This window comes from Chelonoidis abingdonii, chromosome 6, assembly GCF_003597395.2.
Source record: "Chelonoidis abingdonii isolate Lonesome George chromosome 6, CheloAbing_2.0, whole genome shotgun sequence".
Lineage (NCBI taxonomy): Eukaryota > Metazoa > Chordata > Testudines > Testudinidae > Chelonoidis > Chelonoidis abingdonii.
Window position 1 is genome coordinate 71,957,371 of NC_133774.1, and position 21,484 is coordinate 71,978,854.

At 41.5% G+C, this 21,484-nt stretch overlaps 1 protein-coding gene across 2 annotated transcripts in view; it reads left to right on the top strand.

The window, feature by feature from the left end:
- The window catches only part of CAMK4 (calcium/calmodulin dependent protein kinase IV), a 305,065-nt gene that overhangs the window by 105,040 nt on the left and 178,541 nt on the right, over positions 1 to 21,484 (top strand). For both annotated transcript variants that reach the window (XM_075067151.1, XM_075067152.1), the window contains exon 2: positions 19,276 to 19,354. In XM_075067151.1, coding sequence (XP_074923252.1) covers positions 19,276 to 19,354 — 79 coding nt within the window. The remainder of the gene's footprint in view (positions 1 to 19,275; positions 19,355 to 21,484) is intronic.

Genomic DNA, 21,484 nt, shown 5'->3' on the forward strand with positions numbered 1-21,484 from the left:
AGCATGAACAAGGAAATGGCAGGAAACGAGACAAAATGTTGACAGGGATGAGTGTTGTGTAGAACCTTGACTATCTTGTGTTTACAAGGCATTGTGCATAACGCTTAACAGATCCTTGAATATACATAATGCATGTAATATAAATTGGTTATGCTAAAGGACCAGGGCTGGATTTAGACATGATCATTAATTTCTTGTCAGACATACCCACTTTCCTTTATTATTGAGACCGAACACAACCCACTAGAAAATACTGTGCCCTAGGAGTTTGTAGCAATTTTTCAAGTTTGGCAGCGTGCAGGGTTTTTTTAAAAGTATAAATAGAACATGTACCACATCCAAACTAGCTGCGGCATACCATTAGCAATCCCTTAAGAACTTGCATTAAAAAATCTGTAGCTTCCATTCAGCTTCCATACTGAATTTCCATATTTGCAATTTCTATCAGGTTTGTTATGAATTAGGTAAAAAAAAAAAAGTGGTAGATTGTAAACCTGTGTTTGCAGAGGCTAGGAACCATGTCTATATGGCAGCAGTTACAAGGAGAGAGAGAATAAGTTCTGTGAGTGGAAGATAAGATTAATATTTTTTTCCAGAATTCTGATGAATGTTACAAAACTTTCTCTCTTTCTCCTCCAAGATGTACAAAGGCCTTTTACATACTGTACTTTGTTTTCTTTGAAGCCAGAAAATAGAGAGCTTGGAGGCCTTAACTTTACTTGACATCAGACAGGCAGTTATCTAATTGATATATGTAAAACTTTTTAATGTAGTGACACTGATGATTTTTTTTTCTACAAGATGATACCAGAATCTTTTCTCGACCGTATGCAGTATATTACAGTATCTCCAAATATATAGTGACGCGAGGGAGAATCTTCTAATCATAGTAAGAGACCCTCAAAAAAGAATTTCCATTCAACTGTAGTCCAATCTCTGGTAAATCAGGATGGTGAGATCCTAATCTGGAAGACCCTGGCCTGGTCTTTAGAGCACAGATAGATACATTCGTATCATGCTGAAGTCTCAAGAACAGATTTTCGGCATGAAAAGACTTAAATGATATTCATGACAATTGAGAAAATGGACATCCTAATAGGAGCTTTCTCCTGGGATGCAGATCCAGGATGGGATCCAGCATATGCAGCAGGATTACCTTTACAAAATCCTTGATTTGATTTTGTTGCAAGGCCATCTCCTGGATTACAATATTTTCACCTAGTACAAGAGATTATAAAAATATGATCTCTCTCCTCTCTTCTTTTGCTTGTGAAATGACCAGTTGCCAAAGTTTGCAACCTAAAAGAAGCAGTCACCAAAGAAGAGAGGCCATCCTGTTATTTAATTCACGAGTCAGCTCCATTCTATTGTTGGGAGGGGCAGGGGTCCAAATTTTTAAAAACTCAAGCTAATAGGCATACAGAAAATCCTGCCGAAGTTCATGATTTGTGTGGGAGCCCATACACGCTGAAAATTAGGCCAGAATTAGCTGAGCTAGTTTCTGTCCAGTGTGTGTTTTCTCCTTGTTTTGTCACTATCCCATGGATAGGAAAACCCTAATTTCTCAACTGGACAGCATCTGAACACAGCTATAGTATACATTTGCTCATTAAATATATCTTTTGATCATTTTAGTATGTTTTGCAACGAGTACTGGGGGTCCAGTACTCTTGTCTTTAGAAAGTCTGTCATTCTGGTCAAACTACAGAAAATGTGCTCTGAGTGATGAACCACTGTTGAATGTTTTGTCTTCAGAGTACAAATTACTCTGCAACATGGCTGAACTATCCCTTTTCAGCTGCCTGCTGATGTTTGAGAGAGTGTAGCAGCTACACCAGTGTTTATGGTCAGGGCTGTCATAAGGGGCAGCTCTAGGTATTTTGCTGCCCCAAGCACGGCAGGCAGGCTGCCTTCGGCTGCTTGCCTGCGGGAGGTCCCCGGTCCCGTGGATTCTGCGGCACGCCTGCGAGAGGTCCGCCGAAGCCGTGGGACCAGCAGACCCGCCATAGGCATGCCGTCGAAGGCAACCTGCCTGCTGCCCTCGTGCCGACCGGCAGAGCGCCCCCCGTGGCTTGCCGCCCCAGGCACGCGGTTGGCATGCTGGTGCCTGGAGCCACCCCTGGCTGTCATGGAACCTGTGCTTCCCCAATCAGTGGGTGGAAACTTGAGTAAATATTCTGTTGATGATGCACAAGAAGCAGTGGAGTGTGGCTCGTTCCCTTAGCTGTGTTGACTTTACAGGGTTAACAGGAGAAAAGAGCAACTTTTTTAGTAAAGTAAACAGATACAACTGAATACACAAAACAAACAGAGTTGTTGGCTAGGATGCTGCCATTTTTACACAGCCACTTTTCAAAGTAAAATTGAATTTATGTAAACATGGTGAATTGAATTAAACTAATTTAATAATATATTAGTTGTCTGATAAGTAAAAATATTTTTGTCCTAGAATTTAACAGAGAGAAAGGGGTTGATGTTCACATGTATTTGCAGTTCTACATTTGCAGAGTGAAACGTGCTTCCTGTGATTGTGGTACTAATTGGATATTTGTAAGTGCAAGTGGTCATTTAGACATTTAACTAGCTATTTGCATCTGCATATACCTGGTATGTGCTTTGTAACTGCATGCACCAATATATATGCACAATTGACCACATTTTTTTCACTTAAAATCTCTTTCTGAACATTTGACTCTAAAACAGGGGTAGGCAACTTATGGCATGCATGCCAAAGGCAGCATACGAGCTGATTTTTCAGTGGCAGTAGAGAAGAGGGAGGGGGCATAAATCCTAGACAGACTATGTAGTGGACACTGCTTAAATCTGATTTTATTATGCTGAATTCTGAGAGAGGCTGGAAATACCAGTCAAAATCCATGCAGTAACTGAAGTTTCACCACTTTGGGGATAACATGAGAGAATTAATTTAAATTTAAACCTCTAATACAATTTTATACTGAAGTCTTTATACTTGGAAATACCAATCCACATATATTAAATTATAATCATTATCCTGTATTACAGAGCACCGCCACTAGCCAAAAGACCAAGCCTTTCAAAATGGAAATCATAAACGTTGGAAACTGCAATCTGTACTTCATACATCATATGGAGCCATGGATTAGTCATTTACTGTTTTAAGCAATTTTAAAAACGATTCTCTACAGACGTTTAAAGAAAATTTATATTGACAATAAGATCTGGAATCCTTTTCTAGAATATTTATTATTAATTTACCTAGATTTACAACCACATGAAAGACCACCCACCTGGGGCACCCTTAACAAACTCTTGGAAATACAGTTAATCGTAGACGTTAATTCCACAGGATTATCCATGGTAGTGAGTAGGACTTGACTCTGCAAAGGCCCAGGCACGCTCAATTTATGTTTGGGCTAGTGGGAGCTGAAGATGTTCAGTGAGCAATCAGTGATAGCAGGCAAAGTTGTAGGAAAGAGATCTTTACAGAGCTTGCATAGAGGCCAATGTTATGTGCTGAGAGGCCTGTTCTTGTCTAATAGCAACCTGGCCACCAGCCTGCATTCCTGACCTCTAGGTGTCACACCAAACTAGTTCCCTCGTTAGACTTGACCCACTTTCTCCATTCCTACTAATTTGTTCTACAGAAGGCACTATCCAGAAAGTGCTCCCTGTCTAGGAGGGTCAATCCCTAAATACAGAAAATTGGCTTTTTTTCCAGTCTCACTGGTGTAATCTAGTTTGTTGATATAATTTAAGACTAAACGTACCATGATACTGAAGCCTTTAGTTATGTGAAAACTGCTTTTCTCTTATTTGTATACCAGTGGTGTGCTAGGCACTTTAACTCGCATTTGGATGTAGAAAATAATAAATAAGTAATCAGAATAAAATTGCAGCTGAAAGTAGCAGTGACTCTTTTCAAGTTATTATCGTTAAGGTTTAATGGCTCAGTCTAAGTTGTTTTGTTATTCCAGGAATATTAGAAGTGACAGAAATGATATCATGTTGTATGAATCTGTGATTTCAACTGATGTTGTTCACTCCAAAACTGCAATCCAGTAAGTAGATTACATGAAATTTTAACCAGAAATCCTTAAAGCATATAAAACATTTTTGTTCAATGTGTATTTGCAGTTGTTGAGAGCATTATCCGAACCCCTTTTATGCTGCCATAGTGAATAGCCCCTAAATTCATATCACAAACTGGTTTAAGAATGAAAATAAATTGAGCAGCTAGAAAGAAGTAAAGAACTTTTAACAGTCTATCAAACACTAAAATTAAATCCTTCTTATTGTGTCTGGAAACCCTGGGCCGGGTTGGGTCACAGACTTCTAAGCAAAACTCAGTGATTTTGATGGGAGCTGTTGCATAAAACTTGATGACACAACATGGCTCTATGTCCAGATCCTCCAAACACTTACATAAGTGCTTAGCTTTGCTATTTACCACAGTGGAGGTCTTTGCAGCAGTTAAGTCAAGCAGGTTTATATTTGCAGGTTCAGAGCATAGGACCATATTGTACCATCAAATTATATGCAGTGGCTTTGATCAAAATCGAGTCAAACTCTAGTAAAGTGTCTTTTGAGTTTGGTTTAGGAGTGCACCCAATAAATACCCCTTAAATTGCCCAGTCTATGGGAGCTGTCTGATTTTAAGATTTGTCATTCTTCATTAGACCTGACTATTAATAAAATAAATATCCTCCACTGAAAAACAAACAACCCAGCCAGTCCCCAATAACTAAACAATCATTCCACAGTTGTTCATTCTGCCCTTTGTTGCCATAAAGAGCTGATCTTGCTTGTGTTAAGCACCTGGGGAATATCATGAGAGAAGTAACGGATGATGTTGACCCTCACCCAGAGTTTGCAAAGGGTCAGTAAGAATGTGTCAAAGGAGAAGAAAAGCTCAAGGGCTATATGGAAAGATCTTAGCAAGATTTTTAGAAGCTGTTTCAAACTCCTTCTGCTTAGTTCTATTCTCTCTGGCACACACTTCTCTCTCTCCCTACAGTGATTATATTCGGAGGCTCTTACCTTTATTCTTCATTAATTAATTTATCTTAAGGAAAAAGGATTCAGATGGTGCTTGTGAGATAAAAGTTAACTGATTAAACAAAGAAAGATTTTTAAAAACTAGGACTAACTGCATGATATGCTTTTTTACACAAAGAGCTACATATTCAAAGATATTGTAAGTGGCTATGGTATAGTGCAGGGGCGGGCAAACTTTTTTTGGCCTCAGGGCCACACTGGGTTTCCAAAATTTTATGGAGGGCTGGTTAGGGGAGTTTATGCCTTCCCAAACAGCCAGGTGTGGCCCAGCCAATGCCCCCTATCCAGCCCCCCCACTTCTCGCCTCCTGATGGTCCGTTCCCCCCCAGGATTCCTGCCCCATCCACCCCCCTGCTCCCCGCCACCCCATCCAACCTCTCCTGTCATTCCTGACTGTCCCCTGAGACCTCTGCCTCATCCAACTACCCCTTCTCCCTGACCGCCCCTGGAACCCCTGCCCCTGACTGCCCCCTGCCGGCCCATCCAAACCCACTTCTCCTTCCTGACTGCCCCCCCGGGACCACTGCCCTCATGTTCCCACCTCGACCCCTATCTACACCCCTGCCCCCTGCCCACCACTTCAAACTCCCCAGCCCTCTATCCAACAGTCCCTGCTCCCTGCCCCCTTACTGCGCTGCCTGGAGCACCGGTGGCTGGCGGCACTACAGCTGTGTTGCCTGGCTGGCGCCAGCCATGCCACAGCACAGCACAGAGCACCGAGATAACGACAGTCAATTGGAGCAATATCAAAGGATCCTACGAAGTCAATCACCACTTTTTCCCATACAGATTCAGGAAGAGGAACAGGTTGTAATGGAGGGGTACATGTCACTGCTGTCTTATCATGCATTTGGCAAATGACACAGGATTTTATGAGTGCTTCAGTTTGAGAGTCCATCCCTGGCCACCAATACAGATCTTGTAGTCGTTGTTTGGTTCTGCAATTCCTTGATGAGTATCATGTGCCAGGTGTATGAGTTTTGAGGCAGCAAAACTGGGTCAAGGTTTTTAGGGTTACTGAGTCATCTCTTTGTCAGAAATTCCCATAATTTTTGTTGAATTGGACATGCTGAACAAGCAGCTTGAAATTGTTCTCTTGTAACTGCAGTAAGAGTACTTGTAATAAGCACAACTACTACATCCTCATCCTCCAGTGGACCATCTGGTGAAGGCAAAGGCAGGAGAGAAAAGCAATCAGCTACCACATTTTTGTTTCCAGGCTTATATTCCAGGTCATAACTGAAAGAGAGTAGTCTTGCAGACCATCTAGCAATACAATATCCTGCTCTTTCCAGTCCTTTCATGGAGAGCAACATCGTCAAAGGGCTGTAGTCTGTGTGTAACTTGAACACGTGGCCCCACAGGTAATTTCTCCATTTTTCAGTAGCTCAGACACAAGCAAGTGCTTCTTTTTCAACTGTAGAATATTTTCTCTCAGCATTACTTAGTGTCCTCGAAGCAAAGGCAACAATCCTCTCTGTTGTCCTCATGAAGTTGTGTGAGGACAGCCCCAAGTCCATAATCAGAAGCATCAGTAGTTACACTATTCAGTCCTGCATTGCCCACAATTGTAAGTACTGGACTATATACAATCAAGTCTTTCACTGTTTCGAAACAAGCTTGTGCATCCGTTGTCCACACTAAGGTTGAACTTCTCCGTATAATTCTCATAACAGTTCAATGACAGAAGCATAATTGGGAATGAATTTTGCATACCAGGAGGTAAGACCCAAGAAGGAACATAAGGTTTGCAAATCTGTTGGAGGAGCAGCATTTGAAATTGCCAGGATATGATCTGGATCAGGTTTTAGTCCAGCCTGTGAAATTGTATGCCCCAGAAAGGAGAGTTTAGTTTGTCAAAATTTGCATTTGGACCTATTGAGTTTGAGTTTGAGGCCTGCTTTGCTGATGCAGTTTAGGACAGACTGCAGGTTATTGTCATGCTTCTCAGTAGTATTTCCAAACATGATGATAATATCCAAATAGCACTGAACTCCATATTGATTCTTCAGAATCAATGACATCATTTTTTGGAAGGCACTTGGGGCTGATGTTAGACCTTATGGAACATGTTTAAAACGAAATAGTCCCTCGTGTAATAAATGCTATGAGGTCTCTGCTGTCTTCATGCAACATAACCTGGTGGTATGCGCTTTGCAAATCAAGAGAAGAAAACATCTTTGCTCCATGGAGTTCTGCAAATACCTTTTCTGTGTGAGGAAGAGGATGGCTGTCAATCCCAATAACTTTATTTGGCTCCCTTAAGTCCACACAAAGGCAAATGCCTCCACCCTTCTTCTGCGTCACTACTATAGGTGAAACCCATTCCGAGAGTTAATCTCTTCAATAACGTCCTTTTGAACAAGTTTTCTAAGTTCCTATGAAACAGCTTTCCTGACTGAAAATGGTAAGCGCTGTAATTTTTGTCGTCCAGCCATCACATTATTTCACATTTTAACTTTATGCAGAAACCCATAAGCACAGCCGAGTTTCTCCTCAACCTGGTGTTGGGTCCCAGCTGAAACTGGTGTGTGTACCGCAAGAGTGCTTTGCTGAGGAAGATCAATTCATTCATTAATACTCTGAGATTTAAAGCAGCCAGTAAATCTCTGCCAAGGATAGGAGTGCCTTTGTGGACAAAGTAGAACTCTGCAGTTACACAGCAATCACCAAAAGTAACTACTGCTGGCAGGCAGCCAGCCATGTACTAGAATATGGTTTTTCAAATAGCACACCAACTGAAGTTTGGGTTCAATAACAGGCACATCTTTAAAGTAATGCAAATAGATGGAATCAGGTAGTATAGATACTGCTAAGCCAGTGTCCAACATTAGCTGAATAGAGTATGATTTACCTGAGGGTATGGCAGAAGTGTTTACAGTGCACTTTATCTGTTCTGGAGTATGTGCAGTAGTGGTTTTATCTGCGCTCAGCACAGTAACGTCTGGTATTGTAACTGCATGCACCTGTTGATTGAACTGGCTACTGTGACATTCTTCAGCAAAATGCCCTATCTTTTTGCAATGATTGCTCTTAGCTACTTTTGCTGGACATCCTGTGTAGCTTGCAAGGTGTTATGGAGATCCACAGCGAAAGCATGCTTTTACCATATTTTGAATTTGCTGATTCAGTGGCTTTTCATTAGTTTTCCTCCTGCAATTGTTTGTCTGCAGCAATAGTGAACTTTTCTGCAAAAGAGTCACAGCCTGGACTGTGCCTCCTGTATCCCTGCTCATTATTTTGGCTTCAGCTGTAGCTGACTCAATCTGAGTAGCAATGGTTATTGCTTTTTCTAGTGTAAGTTGTGGTTCTAGAAGTAAGTGTTCTCCTACACAAAGCATGGTTGTTTTCTCAATGAGCTGGTCTCTAATCATCTCATCTGCCATATTCCCAAAGTCACAAGTTACAATCAGACTCCTCAGGGAAGCAATACACTGAATTATAGTCTCCTCTGGTTTCTGCTCATGCTGGTAAAATCTGTAGCGATTAGCTACTATATTCACTTTTGGCACAAAAAAGTTCTTTAATGCAGTGAGTGCAGTCTTGTATTTATCATCTGCAAGGGGAAAAGTGTAAAATATACGCTGCTCTTCCGCTCCAAGGCAGTGGATTAGCAGACCATGCTTTCTTAATTCAGAAATCTGTGTAGTACTGATTGCAAGTAGATAAGTCTCAAACGTATAGATCCAGACAGTAAAAGCAATTGGAGGCTCACCTGGGCTTTGCAGAAAGGGTGCAGGTGGGTTCAGAGGCAGAAGATCCTATCCTCATCACCAAAATGTTTTATCAACCAGGCAAGGTACTAAAACTTCAACAGGACTTTAAAAATAAAGTGGAAACCTCTTTACAGAGGGTGCAGCAGCAGCTTGGTAAAGTTCACTTTGCCTCTGCAACTCCTCCCGCCTCCTTCCTGTTTCCTGTTCTTTCAGACTCCCAACAGCCAGTGCTCCCAGTTCTAATAATTACAAGGAACATCTAAACACCACAGGCTTTTTTAACTGTAGTGTTAGCGGGACTCTAACAAACTGCTTTGACTTCTGTCCTCCTGCTCCCAAAGAAGGTGTTTTTCTGTATCTGCAGTTCAATGAAAAGTCTGAATGTCTAAAATTCCCTGTTGTGCTGTGGCATTGTTTTTGCAGGCCACGCCAGATGAGGATTGATTTTTCTACCATCTGATTTGACAGTTCAATAAAAGTCTATGTGGAAGCTAAAAGTCATGGATTCAGAAGCTAAAAGTATATTGATTTTTCTTTCTTGTCAAAATCAAGCCAGACAAAACTCTAAAACATAACAGAATTGGGCTTCTTTTTTATGCACCATGTGCATTCTTCCATCACCCATGCCTTCTTGCTCCAAAATATATCTAGAATATATATAACCTGGGTATTCAAGCTTGTCTCTCCATAAAGGATAAAATCCTTGAGTCTCTTCCTGATTCTTCAGTCCTTTATAGAATTGCAGAAGTTTTTATGGTATTTCTGTTTCTTGTATTATCCCTAGTATAAAGAGGAAAAACCCTACACTAATAAAAAATTATATATCCGATTCCTGTACCTGTGTAAAAAATATTTTTGTTTGTATGTTTTGTGCTGTATCATAGAGATTCATCTTCTCTAGTAGAAAGCTTTTGGAAAGCTAAGAATCAGTATTACTTTCAATGTCTGAGGGTGATAGAAAATAATTATTGTTTGATAGAAAAAAAGTGAGGTGCATTTTTCTATTAGGTGTAGAATCTTTCCTGTGCTTGCATTTCAGAATATAATAACATTTCTTTTAAAAATATGTTGGGGGGGGGGCTTTTGTTTTAATATAAAGCTCTCGCATTAATATATAGCTCTCACATTTTGCTTTCTCACGAGATATTAAGCCATGAGAGGTACTGATTTCACATAGCTTACAGAAATGCAGGAAATAATATCTTGAAGTCCTGTAATCTTTCAGATGATGATTTCTTTGGTGTTTGTCAACAGTTTTGTATAACGGTTAATGTGGTTTTATTCTGCTTAACCCTGGAACAATCTTCCAATCGGCCATTTCATTTGGAAGATTGAGAATAAGTCATATAATATATGTAATGCAATTTATTTTGATATTGCATTACTGTGTGTGGGTGTGAGAGAGAGAGATTTGATTTTTAACTGTTGTATACCTGTAGACTGCAGAAACATTCAGTATCTTGCTATGGAAATCCTAAAACTGAGAGCTAATGCTATTAACTTGCCCTGTGATAGCACAGATTAATGTGACTGCATAATACAGGCCATTTAAATGCACAGGATAAAGTATTCTTTTGAAAGCATTCATCCTTTCAACTTCTTTGATTGGAACCTTCCTGTTTGTATAAGCATGGTTTGATTAGATGATGTCAAATGGAATTGATATAAAAAAAAAGTCAATTGAAATCACAAGTATCCATCTGCCTCCCTTGGTATCTCCGGACTGACTGAGCTGGAGGCCCTGCCCTTTATACTTCCTGTCACCCACTTTTGGTGGGAGGGGCAAATCAGGCCTGGCCCTGCTCACTTGGGCACAGAGTGTGGTTCCTCCCCCTCTGAGTCGGAGAGAGGCCACACTGCCTCACTACACTCACCTACCTTGTCTCTCTAATTTCCTTGAATACTTATTCTCTTCTCTGTAGCCTTCCCATGTCTTGAATCCCCAGCATAAGCAGAATGCTTCTGTCTGGCCTTCTTAAGTACATAAAGGTTTAGGACCACATCAGCTGTTGGCCAGACAACTCTGTCTAACCTAACTGAGCCTATTTTATCATGGATCTAGGTAGCTAATCTATCTTACCAAGTGTTTATAGTACATACCAGTTATGGTGTCTGAGCACCTTGCAAATATTTTTTAATAACTTTAAATGCCATTCATCTTATATTCATTTTCTGCTTGCTACGTACTTGTGTCAGGATCCAGTTCATTCCTCCCCTTCCCTCCACCCCATAATTTTTAAAACAGTTCAGTGCTCTTTAACTCTTCCCTTTGCTTGTCTGGTACTATCTTCCATGCTGTCCTCCTTCATAATCTCACCACTCTTGGTTTAAAAGCCTTCTCCTTCGCAGTGCCTGTTGTTTAGAGCAGCCTTCCTTTATCTGTGTCTACCTCATAGACTGTGTATCTTGTTTTAACTTCCTCTAGAAATCATCTCTCCATTCATACCTCTTTTTTAAGTTTGCTTGTTGGGTAGTATTGTTTAACTTCATAAATGTATTTGTCTTTGTAAGGTGTATAGAAGAGAGTATATAAGTTAGTGTTGTTGTACTGAGTGGTGCTCTCTGGAGCTGCTGAGAAAGGTGAAGTGCAACACTGATGGCTATTATGCTAGGGGTGTATATTCTTGCTCTTTTTCTCACCTGAGCAGTTAGCTAGATTCATGATGATGTGAGTTATTCCAGTGAAGATGGAGTCTTTAAGTGGAGACACGTATCCATGTTTGGATTTGGAGACAGCTATTGTTTCAGTCACTTCTTTACATTTAGTCTAAATGGAAGTCAGCAGTTATGCCCCGGACAACAAATTTTAACAAACCGCCCAAGAATAACTACATGATATATATTACTGCATACAAAAGGACATTGGGATTGCAAAGTTGAATACTCAAAGGATAGAAAATGCCCAAATTAAAGCTGACTGTGATACTGCTGCACACTGGTATGTGTGGTATGTGTCTCCCTCAGTGCCTGATCCACAGAGGATGCATGTCTGTTACAGGCTCCAGCTATGAAACCTGGCTCAAGCTTTAGAAATTCAGGCTTTTAACTTTGGAGCTCCCTGATTCAGTTCCTAGTATCTGCCAAGATGATGGCTGGCTATCCTAGAACCTTAATACATCTCTCTCGTGTGTGTGTGTGTGTGCACATATTATTATTTATTTGTAATACTCTAGCACCCAGGAGTCTGAATCATGGACCAGGACTCCGTTGTGCTAAATGTCATAAAAAGACAATCATACAGTCTTTAATTACATAATCGAACTCCACATATGTTGAGTGTGTATAAAAAATAAAAATAGTGTGCAGATTTATCATTTCTGCTATTCTACTTGGTTTACATTTCAGTAATTTCAAAAGACTCAAATATGTAGCTGAAAAATCCATAATATCCACACACAACATATATGTCTAAAAATATTCAGCAACAAAACCAAAGATACATACATACAAATATATGAAGGAAAAGGGGGTTTTATTCCTATGTTTGAATATTGTAAGAGCTATTTCAAATTAATTTGCAAAATATTACAGTATGTGCGAAGTGTCATCTCATTTTTCCCTCTGATTTCATTTCTAAAGTTTGTGTGAAAGCACAAAGAATAAAAACAGCAAAATCATTTGAGATTGACAGTTGAATATTAAATTTTCTAATTTGCCAAAATCATTAAAATTGCAACAAAATAATAGCTCCATTATAGAATAAAAATCCCCTTTCCTAGCTGCTTGTCCACATTCACAATGAGCAAGTTGTCCCCAATCTTAGTGCAATTAACTTATTGTATGGGAGCAAGTATTTTTGTTTTCAAAGCACGTTTATGTTTAGATGTCACGGTTGTGTTCCGGGGTGCAATCCAGACAGTGAGGGATTGTTGCCACCTTCCCTGTAACCCTGGTGCTTTATATGCTCTGCTGCAGTGTCTCTCAGCCTGTGCACTGACAGCCAGCAGACAAGCGTTCATGGTCTATGTGTTAAGCAGGTTTGGCCCAGCACTCTGGTTCCAGCACTCTGCTTGTTACACGCCAGCCACACTCTGGTATTCACCAGCCTTGGTTACTAGACAGCTGGGAGTGGTGCATGGCCAGTGCTTACTTTGTTAGACTTCGTTGGCATTGGAGTGGGGAACATTCTGCTGTGACAGTAAATAAGACACTTGTGCTGTGCTGGCCTGGAGTGGGTACTGGTGTGTGTTTCTTCTGTGACTACCAGCCAAGTGAATCCAACACTCCCCACCCCCCAAGTCCTGAATTTCACAAAACTATGTGCTCTGCGATGTCCAGCCCTTTCCTGGACCATTCAGGGGAATGATAAGGTTCATTGGCTCCTCTGAAGAGATAAAAGGCGCAGCTTCTCACTTCAACTGGAGTTAACAATCGCTTCAATTCAAGCACAGCACTAGGCTCATTTCGATTTAAAAGTCAAACAAGCTGATTAACCAAAGTAGAGACGATTTTAAGTGATGCCAAGTACAAGGAATACAGATAGAAAGGGTTACAAACAAACAAACAAAAGGAAAAATAAACTTCCTAATGCTAATACTGAAATAAACTATTGTCTAAGTATCAGATAAGATTCTTACCACACACTTATTCCAGCAAGATGGCTGACCGTCCCTTATCAGGATCTCCTCAAAGACAAATTCCAGTGTCTTTGTAGTCTTAGGTGAAAGATCACTTGGAATTCTTTGCCTCTCTCCTTTTATAGTCCAGTGAACCTTTGAAATGGAGTCTTCTGAAGGATGCCTCCCAAAATAAAGTCAATTCAAGCTGTATGGAAGGAGACATGGTGTGTGGTGGTGAAGAAAGTTCTATGCTAGTTTCCTCCTCTGTAGGTGTTTGCTAAAATGCCAGTTAATCTGTTTCTGCCCTCTTCTGTGCAAATGAATGGACACTTGCCATGTGATTGGTAAGCAACTCTGATGACAGCTGGCTGGAGGTGTCAGCTTTTTCTTTGTCTGGGAGAAACCTCTTTACCCACTCTCCAGTCTTGTCTGATAATACATTTTAGTTCCATGTTTCCTTCATATTTCTGTTGTCCTTTGGGTATTTACCCTATGCACATCACACAAGAATATTAATGATCAGTGTGTTGTTACTCTTCCAATGTTGCTGTACATGACACACTTCAGATACCATCTGACATTAATGAATTGGGATACACTGAACTTGTCAGCTCAGCTGAAACTCGCTACCAGGTACCAATGAGCCTCTTGCATTGGGGCGCTGTTAGGGTCACAGTCAGTCATATTCAAGCAGCATTAGATGAGATTTATGTAGTGTTTCTTAGGCTTTTTTGCAAGTTCAGACATTGGATATTGTGTAGCAGAGCAAGATTTTTTTTTGATTTTTTTTTTTTTTATAAAAACCCACTAATTTCTGCAGTATGTATCTGAGCTTTTTAAAATAAATCTCATCCAAAATCACTAACTTGATTTCTAGGAGCAGTAAAAGAAATTCCAGTGTTTTTCCACAGAACAGAAATTCAGACTCCTAGCATGGCAAACTACTTCTGTTTTCTCTTATATGTCCTCTTTATATGATTCCAGCCAACTCTAAATAATTTGTGCTTGGAGTTTAGTTAGACTTTAATACTCCAAGGTGAGAGAAAGGGAACCAGGAATGAAGTTGTGAGCTCTTCCAAACCGTGCCTGCTCATGATAAAAATTTTTTTTAACTATAAAGACTCATCACTTGCAACACTGAAAAACTCGAGATGAGGGCACCAGTTATAATGATTACAAATGTTCTAAGCTTTCCTGACTTACATGAGCTTCTCAGCACTGAAGTTTTCCACTATTTTCTCTTGACTGAGGGTGTTATCTGAAAAATATATTAATGAGCTTCCAACCATGCAGGTCCAAGAAAGCTCTGTGTGTTGGTCAAGCAGTAGGCTGATTTATCCATGATAGGGCTGCTGCAGAAATCCAATATAAACAATGCAAGATGTACTTCTTGTGGGCATGTTGCTGAGCTGTATGGAGCAGTGGAGAACTCATGAAAATGAGCATCCACCTCCGACACTATACTACTCTTTCTTTTCTAAACATCTGTCTCTGTTCTGCATGTTCCCAGGAGGAAGACTGGCTCCAGAGTGGGAGCATTTAATTGAAAACAACAAACCAACAAAAAAGGAAAGACCTTTCCCATCGCAATCATCAGTTGGAAGGAAATGGGTTTCTGCTCTCACAGCAATTGTTTTATGAGCACCCCACCATTAGTCAAATAATTTTGGGGTCTTCTTGTTCATGTAGTTTGCCACTTGTTTCTGAAGGAGGGGATTAGGTATTAATTAGAAGGCTCCTTTCCTCCCTGATGGAAACAGGACTTTCAGCCTTGAATTTGTAGGTATGTCAGCAATGGCCTCTTTAACATTCTTCTCCAGCTGCCTGATGTTCCATTGTTTGGGAATGAATGTGGATCTCAAATTAACAGTGCTCGCCAGAGGGGAGGGCAAGGGGGCAATTTGCCCTGGGCCCCGCAGGGGGCCCCCATGAGAATGTCGGAGGCTCCTCCCCCAGCCCTGCTACCACCTCTGCCTCCACTTTCCCCCATCCCCTGGCGCCTTAGCATGCTGTGTCCAGGAGCGGCCCTGGACAGAGCTAAAACGACGTGGCTCGGGCGGGGCCCGAGCTCCACCCACTTGAAGCCGTGTGGGAAGGGCGCGGGACTGCAGCTGAGCGGCAGGAGCGCAGGTCCTTCCAGAGCCACGCCGCTGCAGCACTGTCCAGGGCCACTTCTGGATGCGGCACGCTGAGGCTACAGGAGAGCGAGCTGGCAGGGGTAAGTGGCATGGTAAGGAGGCCGGATCTGGAGGAGTTGGATAAGGGGCAGGGAGTCCCAGGGACAGTCAGGAGACAGGGAAGGGGCAGAGGTTGGGGGGGGTGAGGGGACAGGGAATGGGGGTTTGGATCATGGGTGTTCTGGGGGTCTGTCAGGACTTGGTGGGGAGATAGGGGTCGGGGCAGTCAAGGGACAGGGAGCCCGGGGGGGTTGTGGGGGTTGGGATCCCAGGGTGGTGGTTTGGGGGGGTGGTAACGGGACAAGGAGCAGGATAGGTCGGGGATTCTGAGGAGGGGAGGAAGTGGGTGCAGGTCGGATAGGGAGCGCTTAATTCAGTGGTTCTCAAACTTTTGTACTGGTGACCCCTTTCACTTAGCAAACCTCTGAGTGTGACCCCCTCCTTATAAATTAAAAACACTTTTTTATATATTTAACACTGTTAAATGCTGGAGGCAAAGCAGGGTTTGAGGTGGAGGCTGACAGCTTGTGACCTCCAGTAATAACCTTGGGACCCCCTGAGGGGTCCCAACCCCCAGTTTGAGACCCCCGGGTTAATTTAATTTTAGCACCCTGTGTCCATTCACATACATGTGCCATTTTGAGCATTTCAGTTTTCACAACATAGGCTCATCCCAGATTCTGGAACAAGCTCAAATGCTCAGTTCGTGGAGCACGTACATAAGCTATACTAAAGACAAACGCACAGTAACCATCTCCAGTTTGTGAGGGACCCCATGGAGCCATTCTCTAGCAAATAGATAAATTCATGGAGGTTACGTTCGTTAATGGCTATTAGCCTCTGTTTGTCAGAGAGTGGAGATGGATGGCAGGGAAGAGATCACTTGATGATTACCTGTTAGGTTGAGCCCCTCTGGGGTACCTGGCATTGGCCACTGTCGGTAGACAGGATACTGAGCTGGATGGACCTTTGGTCTGACCCAGTGTGGCCGTTCTTATGTTCTAAGCTAAATGAACCCAAAGTTATGAAAACAGATATAAGTCAAGGAAGCGAGCAGAGTATCTGAAACCTGGAAAAATCTCTTACTGGATGGGCTCAGGCTTTCAGTCACAAGCTGAGAAGGTTCAAAAGTTTTGGATCTTTTTTAAGCAGAATTTTTTATTGTTTCTTTAAACAATTGAACACAGCAAGTAGCAAATGTTTGGCCACGCACTTTTGAAACCCCAAACCATGTTCAGGTTTTGGCAGACTAATTTCAGATTTTCAATTAAAAAAACCACAACTAATTTTGAAGGAAAGCAGACATTGTCCATGATTTTTTTTTTCTGCTTTTTAAAAAACCCCTAGTTTTCGATCCAGAAAAAGTTTTGATGGAAAATATTTGTCCAACCCTTTTAATGAAGTTTAGTGCCTTTTAGCACTAGCTGATGCTGAGAACCCAGTGATACTTTGTAAAAGTGACTTGAAAAGAAGTTTTCTCAAAACTGGGTTTGTGCCAAGATGTGGAAGGTTTTAAAATGTTTATTTTTCCCAGGGTGGCCAGGGGTGGGTGGGGGGGCAAGTGGGGCCTCCATGAGAATATAGTGTTCTATAGTATTGCAACTTTTTTTATGGAAGGGGCCCCTGAAATTGCTTTGCCCCAGGCCCCCTGAATCCTCCGAGCGGCCCTGCAAATTAGGACTCCAGGGGATGCAGTGAGAGTGCTCTTTACAACAAAGTCCTCCCCATTTGTAAACTTGCCCTTTTAGATTTATATTGAATCATTCCTTTTGAAATATGGATAACAAACCCAGACGCCTACCATACAACTAAAAATCTCACCCCAAATTATTTTCTTTGACTGCCCCAGTATTGTCACACAACCCTTCTCCAGAAATCTGTCTCCTCTTTTCCAGCCTTAATCAGATGACATTTGATATTGTTTTATATTATCGGTCTAGAGGGTTTATTGTCTATTTCACAGGAGTACATAAAGATTAATTAGTGTAATGTTTATATAGCACTTTAAATATGTAAAGCACTGTATAGTGATGATTTGCATTGATGCAGTGACCTTCCTATTGCAGTTCTTTAGTAAAATATTGAAAAGATAGATGTTGTATTATAACGTGTCCTTGGGGATTAACTCTTTTTATGTAGAGGGTTTGGGTTTTTTTTAACTCTGGGTATTTTTTCGATCTTGTTGAATAGAGCCATTTGGGAGTTCTTTTTATTGGCTAATGAGATATGTTCTGGTTAAATATATTTAATGATTCTGAAATTCTTTGGAAGGTAAAATATTCCTATACATTTATCAATATGTTACACTTTTTTTAAAAAAAATCATTTTTACTCACTAAAGAAATACAGTACTTCCACTGTACATAGTGTGTAGAAATGGACAAACTTCAAAAGAGTCAATGGTTTGATGCATGTAAGCTCTCAAGCAATTACCTGTTTAAACCTTTTCTGAACTGACCTGTCTTGAAGATGCTTTTCTCAAATGTATGTTCTAATTCAAGCATAAATTATAGGATTTGATCATGCTCACTCTATGTAGTGAGGAAGAAAGTCCCTCAACTGCAGGAATTACTGGGTTTAATTCTAGAGGATGTGTTATGCAGGGGGTTCTATGAGATGATCATAATGAACCCTTTTAGCTTTAAAACCTATGACTCTACGAACTTTAAGATTCAGTAGTTCTGATCATGGAAATCTCATGAGAACAGGCTTTCTTGTAAAGTTTCAAGTAATTCCCAATTCCAGTTGGTCCAGATATGTCATGAGAACCAGTGATGGTGATCAGTATTTTGGTACTTATGCGTCTGACTTAAGTTGGCAATAAGAAATTCAAATGCTAAAATGAAAAATAATGGAATAACAGGTTAACTGAAATCTTCAGAACCTCCAAAAACTATCCCAAAGGTCTTTCCTGCATCTAGCCAAAGGATGCAGTACACTTCCTTTCTTGGCAATAGCAAATGGAACATGTTAATTTGTGCACGTTATCAGTGCCCCAACCTGATGTGTTTAATAAATCCACCCTGAAGACACTTGAAGATCGTGGGCCGAAATCAGCCTTGGGGTATTCGGGTACAACTCCAGTTGATTTAACTGAAAGTCTCTCTTGCTTCTGCTAGGGCTGAATTTGTCTTCTAGTAGCACAGTCTGCAAGCAAGTGGATGAGATTTGGGTTTGCTATGATTAACCAGGCAATTGAATGGATACTAGCACAGTAATCTTTTCTCCTTTGTAAACATCTTAACAAAGGTGAGATACGTTGGCCTAGAGCCTGGGCCATGTTAAGTCCCTTTTGTGACACTCCAGCAGCAGAGGGAACATATAGTTGCCCTAAAAGGGTTCCCCCTAAACCTCTGCTTTGCAATCTCTTCTGCTTACTGGTATAAGGAGAGTTTCAGGGCATGTAAGGGAGCAGGAGAAGGTGTGACTGAACTTCACTGAGATCTGGCAATTTCCCCTGGTGGAAGAGCCCAAAGGGATGGCTGGTGGAAGTTAGGGCAGACCTAAAGCTGCTCTTAGTTGCATTTGGGGCAGTATCAGGTTCTGACTTCCCCCAGGATTTGAGGGGCAGAAAGGCAGTGTAATTACATCTTTGTCTTCTAGCTGCACTGAACCTGAGCATCGAAACAGCTGAGAATGTAGCAGTTGATATTTTAACCTTTTGCTCTGCAACTTATTAGAAATCTCCAGTTGGAAATAAGTCACACAGTGTTGTCTAATTAGACAAGATGTATTCAACATATTCAATAGCCTTCAGTAATAACACTGTTTTTCTTTTTCATTTAGTGGTGCTACATCCATTGTCTACAGATGCAGGCAGAAAGGAACCCAGAAGCCTTACGCTGTCAAAATGTTGAAGAAAACTGTAAGTTGTTTTTTGGTAACTACAGAATTATAGTGATAACATTGGTAATTAATTTGTACCCTCTTCACCTCTGAGATCCCTCACTCCAGCAGCAGAGCGTCTTCTGCTCCCCGTACTTAAAGGGATTTGGTGGAAAGCATGAGTAAGTAAGGCCTAAACTCTGAAGACTGGTAAAGGGGTGGGGTGAGGGGTGAACTCAGAGAAGGAAAGTAGTAGGAGGCCAAGAGAAGGGGAAGAAAAATGATGATGAGTCCTGACTGGGTGGAAAAGAGTGACTGAGGGAAGGCTGAGTGATTGGAGTTCAGGGATGTGAATTTTATTCATGTGCTAGAATGGCAACATAACATAAAAACGGCTGTACTGGGTCAGACCATAGGTCTATCTAGCCCAGTATCTGTCTACCGACAGTGGCCAATGCCAGGTGCCCCAGAGGGAGTAAACCTAACAGACAATGATCAAGTGATCTCTCTCCTGCCATCCATCGCCATCCTCTGACAAACAGAGGCTATGGACACCATTCCTTACCCATCCTGGCTAATAGCCATTTATGGACTTAACCACCAGGTATTTATCCAGGTCTTTTCAACTCCAAAACGCTGTTATAAGTCCAGAAACTCACAACCCTGCCTCAGGTAGGTAGTTCGACAAGTTGACCTTGTGCTGTGTGAAGAAGAACGTCCTTTTTTTTTTTAAACCTGCTGCCTATTAATTTCATTTGGGTGACCCCTAGTTCTTTGTATGTGGGAATTAAGTAAAATAACTTTTCCTATCCACTTTCTCCACATTACTCAATGATTATATACTCTAATCATTTCCTCCCCTTAGTCCTCCTCTTTCCAAGTGAGAGAGTCCTAGCCATCTTCAATTCTTTCCATATGGGACCTTCTCCCCAACACCTAATTCATTTTAGTTGCCCCTTTCTGAACCTTTTCTAAGTGCCCAGATAATCTTTTTGAGGTGAGCACCCTCAATCTATACAACAGTATTTGAGGTGTGGGTGTACTATGGATTTATATAAGGGCCAGATATATATTCTCAGTCTTATCTCCATCGCCCTTTTAAATGATTCTAACATCCTGTTTTTTTTTTTGACTGCCTCTGCCACACTGCGTGACATCTTCAGAGAACTATCCACGATGACTCCAAGATCTTTTTCCTGACTCTTGTTGCTAAATTAGCCCCACGCATCAATTTTATGTATAGTTGGGGTATTTTTTTTCCCAATTATTACTTTACCATTTATCCGCATTACATTTCATTTGCCATTATTGTTGCACAATCACTTAGTTTGTGAGATCTTTTTGAAATTCTTCACAATCCTGCTTTGGTCTTAACCTATCTGAGTAGTTTAGTATCATCTGGCAAACTTTGCCACCTCCCATGTTTACCCTTTCATCCAATTCATTTATGAATAAATGAATAGGATTGGCTAGGACTGTACCCTGAGGAACAGCCAACTAGTTACCCCTCTCCATTTCTGCGAGAATTACCATTATTTCCCTTGTTTCCCTGTCTTTTGTCCAGTTTCAAGTCATGAAAGACCTTTCCCTTTATCCATGACGGCTTTAATTTTACATAAGAGCCTTTGGTGAGGGACCTTGTCCAACGGCTTTTCTGGAAATCTAAGTACACTATGTCCACTGGATCCCCTTGTCCACAGTTTTGATCCCCTCAAAGCCAGACATCTAATCGATAGTAAGACACCCAACTTCCCTTTATCAGAAACCATCGTTTTGACTATTGCTCACAGTTTGTTTTTTCTATATGTCTGACAATTTTTATTACTTAACTAATTGTTTCAACTATTTTTGCCCGGTACTGACGTTAGACCTTACAGCAGGGCCGGCGCTTTCATTTAGAACACGACTTAGGCACAGCCGCCTAGGGCACCAGCATTATGGGGGGACGGGGCACGCATTTTGCAGGAGGGCAGGTCAGGTGGCTCGGTGACGGCTGCCACACGTCGTACCTGCGGAGGTTCACTGGTCCTGCGCTCGGTGGTCCTGCCGCTGGCATTCCGGACGCGGGCCGCCAGCCGGCGCCCGGTGGACCTGCCGCTGGCAATTTCTGTGGATCGGCTCCACTGGTTCCCGGCGGCCTTGCTGGTGTGCCTGCGGCAGTCACGCGGAG